This window comes from Nestor notabilis, unplaced genomic scaffold (genome assembly GCF_000696875.1).
Source record: "Nestor notabilis isolate BGI_N333 unplaced genomic scaffold, ASM69687v1 scaffold32493, whole genome shotgun sequence".
NCBI lineage: Eukaryota > Metazoa > Chordata > Aves > Psittaciformes > Psittacidae > Nestor > Nestor notabilis.
In genome coordinates this window covers 3,345-8,728 of record NW_009921105.1, presented here as the reverse complement: position 1 = coordinate 8,728, position 5,384 = coordinate 3,345, and the positions used below count along the sequence as shown (strand labels likewise).

At 37.6% G+C, this 5,384-nt stretch overlaps 1 protein-coding gene across 1 annotated transcript in view; it reads right to left on the bottom strand.

The window, feature by feature from the left end:
- Positions 1-526: 526 nt before the first annotated feature.
- The window catches only part of LOC104402989 (ras GTPase-activating-like protein IQGAP2), a gene marked incomplete at its 5' end in the record, with an annotated part of 6,506 nt that continues 1,648 nt past the window's right edge, over positions 527-5,384 (bottom strand). The window contains 4 exons of the mRNA XM_010011002.1: positions 527-1,067; positions 1,546-1,654; positions 2,523-2,666; positions 4,239-4,399. Of these exons, the coding sequence (XP_010009304.1) occupies positions 954-1,067; positions 1,546-1,654; positions 2,523-2,666; positions 4,239-4,399 (528 nt within the window). The remainder of the gene's footprint in view (positions 1,068-1,545; positions 1,655-2,522; positions 2,667-4,238; positions 4,400-5,384) is intronic.

Below are 5,384 nucleotides of genomic sequence, written 5' to 3'. Positions count from 1 at the left end.
TGTGAGGACAATCAAGCTTAATTAGATTCATATTATAAAAGCACTGAAGGAGGTTCTTTCGCTATGGTCTGTATTGCTGCTTTTACAATTCTTTTAAATGAAATTTAGGAACTAAGCCAGTTTAATTAGGTAATGTTTATTTTACATAGAACAATCTCCAAAGAATATTAAAAAACCCAATCTAAAAACTGATTTTATTGCATTTATTTTCTTACAACAACAAAAAAAAAAAAGACAGGCACAATTTACGTATTCAAATACTTCGAACTGAACAGTGTATGTTCACTATTCAGATTTCCCCAATGCCACTCCAAAGGCTGTGAAAATGTAGAAAATGTCATTTTACACGAGGCAGTAGTGCATTTAATAGGAATGAATCACAAAATATTTTTTTGTACAGTAAGATGTTTTTGTCATTTTATAATTACCTATAAAAATTTTTTGAATTGCACCAAAAGTTTGCTTTACAATTGACAACTGCCACAAAATAGGCTTAGTATGTAACTAAGTATTTGTCCAAACTATCCCCTAGAGACAAATTAGGATTTCTTTTAGTAAATACTTAGAGTCTAATAAGAACTATATTATATATCCAAGGTCATTTAAAAATGTTTTAATAGGAAGAGGTTTATATATTCAACTAAAATCAATTTCTGCCTACCTTAAAATCCATACAACCACAATAGCAGAGCGTCCTAAACAATATTTTGATTTAAAAGTACCAACACCAATGAAATCTGGAACTATTTAATTTAATCTATATCCTATTTTTCTGCTTCATTTTCAGTGCTGAAAGGCACTGTGTACATTCCTTTGAACATTTGGTGTTTTAGGTTTTTTTAAAAGTTAAAGCGTCTACAATGACAAACTCCAAACGAATATTTAAAAGGAAAAAAAAAAAATACTGAACAGACTTCACACTGATGAATGCAGACCATGATAGTTGAAGACACTCATTTTCCATAGAACTTCTTATTCAACAAGAATATGAGCAAATTCACGTTCACTTTAGCCTTATCAAACATTTTCATTACAGCCACACCTTCGTACTGCATCTGAAGCAAATCCTGTAATCAGAAATAACATCATTAATCTCTGTTTGAATCCATACTTTACAAAAACACGATGGGGTCTTTTTCATCATATGATAACCATCTAAAGCTCCAGGTCCTTTGAAATTTAGAGAATTACAAGCAACTATTAGATAGGTGTAGAAAACATTACATGCTTTCTAGATCCCAAATTGCAGACTGTCAGTAACAGCAAACCAGAAGAAATACCATTTTCTGTGTATTTTTGTTTTCTCCTTGTTCTTCCTGCTTGCCACTGAACTAATGTGGCATTTGTTTTCATGTAGTTGCCCTGATATAGATGTTAACACAACTCTGTGCCCAGCATCCTACAGAAGCCATATAGTTATTCCCCACATGATCTGCTGCTCTGTGCTGATTGAACAATTCATGAATACATATAAAAAAAATCCAAAATAGTTTATATTTAAAGCAACTGTGACTGTATAGCAAATAAACAAAATTCAAACTCTACCTGGAAATGGAGCTGCACTTTTTCCATCTCAACCCCCAAAAATTTTGCTTTGATTTCAAAGTCACCCACTTCTTCTCCAGGTGTGATATCAAACATCACGTTCTTAAACCTTGAAAAAAAAAGGATAACTGATTATGTATGCTGTACAGTTTTATACAGTCCACAGCTTCTGGGAAAAATCCTGCAGAACACACTTTGATCATGAATAGTGTAAATAGTGCCAAATGAACCACCCCATCTCTCCTGCATAGAATGCACAGCTCTCTCTTTTGTATTGGGTGGGGGAAGAGGAGAGAAAGCTGTGGGAAGTTCAGAGAACAAAGATGATCAAGGGTCTACAGCATAGGAACAGAGCACCCAGATTTTTGCTCTGCTGTGCCCAACTGTCTCCCTGCAGGTGCATACACACTCTCCCCAGGTTTCAGTTTGCGTCATGTGGCTTCCTCTGCCTGGCAAACCCACCTGGAAAAAAACTGCATCTGGAAAACTTTTTTCCATGCAGAAGATGGATGGAAGGGTGCAGAGCATGGAAGGTTTTCACTGCAGTGGCCTCAAAATGGATGGGCACAAAAGGGATGTTAAGCTACCACATCTGTTCACCTTGCCATAATGAGGCAATGCAGAAAACAAGGTGTTTGGTTAGTAAATGAAAGTGACTGGTCAGTAAATGAAAGAAATAACTGCTGCAATTGCTTAACAAGTCAGTCAGTAGCAGTGAGTGTGCTGCTGGGCTTGTACTGGTTTCGTCTAGAGCTAATGCCAAAACAGACTTACTTAAATATTTCCCCAAGGTAATCATATAGTGAGGTACAAGGGAAAAAATGAATTATGACAATTATGCTTTATCAGTGTTCCGAATGTAAAAGTCTAAGGTAATTTTAAGTGTGGCATAGGAGATGGCAAAGGTTTCTTTTAACAAAATCCCCTTAAGAAAATGTTGATTAGAAAACACTCTGAATTTTTTATACCACACTTACTGGTTGGTTTGAAGATCTTCAATTTCTAAGATGACGCCTTTTTCATGCAGTCTTGCAGCTGTGTACTTTAATGAGGTCTGCTTCAGTTTTTTGCTTCCCTTCACCTCTTCTTTCCCATCTACTTTAATTGACCTCCGTGAATTTCTGGTAAGAGAACAAGAAAACGGCTTTTAAATTTATCTACCAGGTATTTTATACTTCAACTATTCTTCTAGCCATATTTAGCTTTCCTTCAGTCTTTGCTTTCTTGAACTCCTATTAATGAACAGAATTAACATTCAGAACAAATCTAAGAATTAGAAGGATTTTTAGCACATAGTGAATAGTTTAAACACTTTGACAATTTTGAATCAACATTTTTAGCACTTTTTTAAACTCTGTTGTGAAATGCAATCGCAATCCAAAAGAGTCCACCATCACTGTAAAATAGCACTTTATAAGCTTACAGTGACATAGGTGTTAAGTAAGATTGGCCATTAGAGTTCATTTTTGGATCAGTGAGGTAAGCTCCTGTTCATGTCAGTAAAGTGTTTTCATTTCGACACATCAGTGGCACTAATGGGGGCTTGCCCTCAAGTAACTATATCGTACCCAAAAGATAAGATTATTTAGGCATTTGGGGCAATCCCAGGCACAGCTACAGGTTGGGCAAAGAAGAGATACAGAGCAGCCCTGAGCAGAAGGACTTGGGGGTCTTGGTTGATAAGAAACTTAACATGAGCTGGCTCCAGTGTGCGCTTGTAGCCCAGAAATCCAACCATGTCCTGGGCTGCATCAAAAGAAGCGTGACCAGCAGGTCAAAGGAGGTGATCCTGCCCCTCTACTCTGCTCTTGTGAGGCCTCACTTGGAGTATTGTGTCCAGTTCTGGTGTCCTCAACAGAAAAAGGACATGGACCGGTTGGAGCAAGTCCAGAGGAGGGCCACGAGGATGATAAGAGGGCTGGAGCACCTCCTGTATGAAGACAGGCTGAGAAAGTTGGGGCTGTTCAGCCTGGAGAAGAGAAGACCGCGTGGAGGCCTCATAGCAGCCTTCCAGTATCTGAAGGGGGCCTACAAGGATGCCAGAGAGGGACTTTTCGTCAGGGACTGTAGTGATAGGACATGGGGTAATGGATTCAAACTAAAACAGGGTAAGTTCAGATTGGATATAAGGAAGAAGTTCTTTAAAGTGAGGGTGGTGAGGCACTGGAACAGGTTGCCTGGAGAAGCTGCGTCTACCCCACCCCTGGCAGTGTTCAAGGCCAGGCTGGACAGAGCCTTGAGCAACCTGGTCTAGCGTGAGGTACCCCTGCCAATGGCAGGGGGGTTGGAACTAGATGATCTTAAGGTCCTTTCCAACCCAAACCATTCTATGATTTATTTGCCCCTTTTGCATTTGAAAGACAAAGCATAATCCTTTTAATGAAGGAAGAAAATCAATAATTACTTCCCAAATGTTCACAATTTCAAAGCGTGCTAATATGTGTGAAGTAACACCAATTAAATTTATTCAAAACATGTATACATCTCAGGCCTCTTTCTGTAAGGTAGCTTTAAATAATGCGAGACTTTACTTTCCAGGTTTTGATTCAGGTTACAGTGATGACTTCCATTAACTTTCTAATCCATGGATTGTCAATCTGTCAGAATCAAAACTTTCAACTACAGATTTATACCTGCTCTCCCCGCCTGATAAAGCACACTGAAATACTGGAAGACAAGACAACTCAACTTACTTTCTTGTTAAGTTGTCTAAGCAAGTTTTTATGTAGGTGTTGTAATAATTAATTTGTTCTTCATAAAATGCTGTCTTGGAGTTAAGTGCATTCAAAGTCTGCTGGAGTTTCACCAATTCAGCTTTTCGGTGATGTCTGTATCTTCTTTGATTCCGGATATCCTAAATAAATCCATTAATGTAATTGCTTTGTTAATTTGATATTTTAAAAAGTATCAGCTTACTGCCATTCAAATCTATAATTACACAACCTGACCTAATTAATCAGAGAAAGTGTGAACTATGAACTGCCATGTTAGTTTTCATAAGCATGGTACCAATAGTAAGTACTACAGTTTATGTGACTGTACGGAAGACAACAAGCACATTGCTTCTCGTATATACAAGTGGCGGTAGTATGTTGAACTCTGTGATGGTCTCTGGGACATGACAGACACAGCAGTCATAAGGAATACATTGTCTTTATGCTATAAATGGAAGCTTTCTCACAGCTAGTTTCTGGTGAGAGTCCTAACAGATGAGATCTTGGGCTTCTACTAAGCAAGAACTAGCTACTGCTAAACTAGAGCTTGGGTTTAAGGTAGTGGTTGAGTTGAGGTACTTGAAAAAACATATAAGCATCTTCCAGTTGTAAGCCTTATCCCAGTTTTCAGATTGCCTTAATGGCTCAAAATAAAGCATCTGGGCTTATAGACAAGAAATAAAGAATGGAGCATTGAATATGTATGTAGAATGGTTTTATCTCAAGCAGAAGCAGATGCAGATATCTGAACAGAGTGGGGCTTTAACGTGGCACTGCAGAGTAGGTGCAACATGACATAATCATATTAGAGACTTAGCTCACATGAGTAATTTATTCATTTATATACACAAATATATTTGCAACTTTAAAAAATACATATTGATAGTATGTAAATCACTCATGTGCGTTAGGAGTAATTTACTTATGAATAAAGATAAACTGATATTACTTATGAGCAATTAAAGATAATATAATATTAGTCATAAGCAACTAAAGATAAGCCAGTACACTAAGATTCTTAGAGCCAATATTGGTGTGCATTTGGAGCAGGATTTGCCTATGTGTACACAACAGGCTCAGTGCTTTATCAACCCCAGGATGGCCACTTCATTGGCCCTCTCTTCT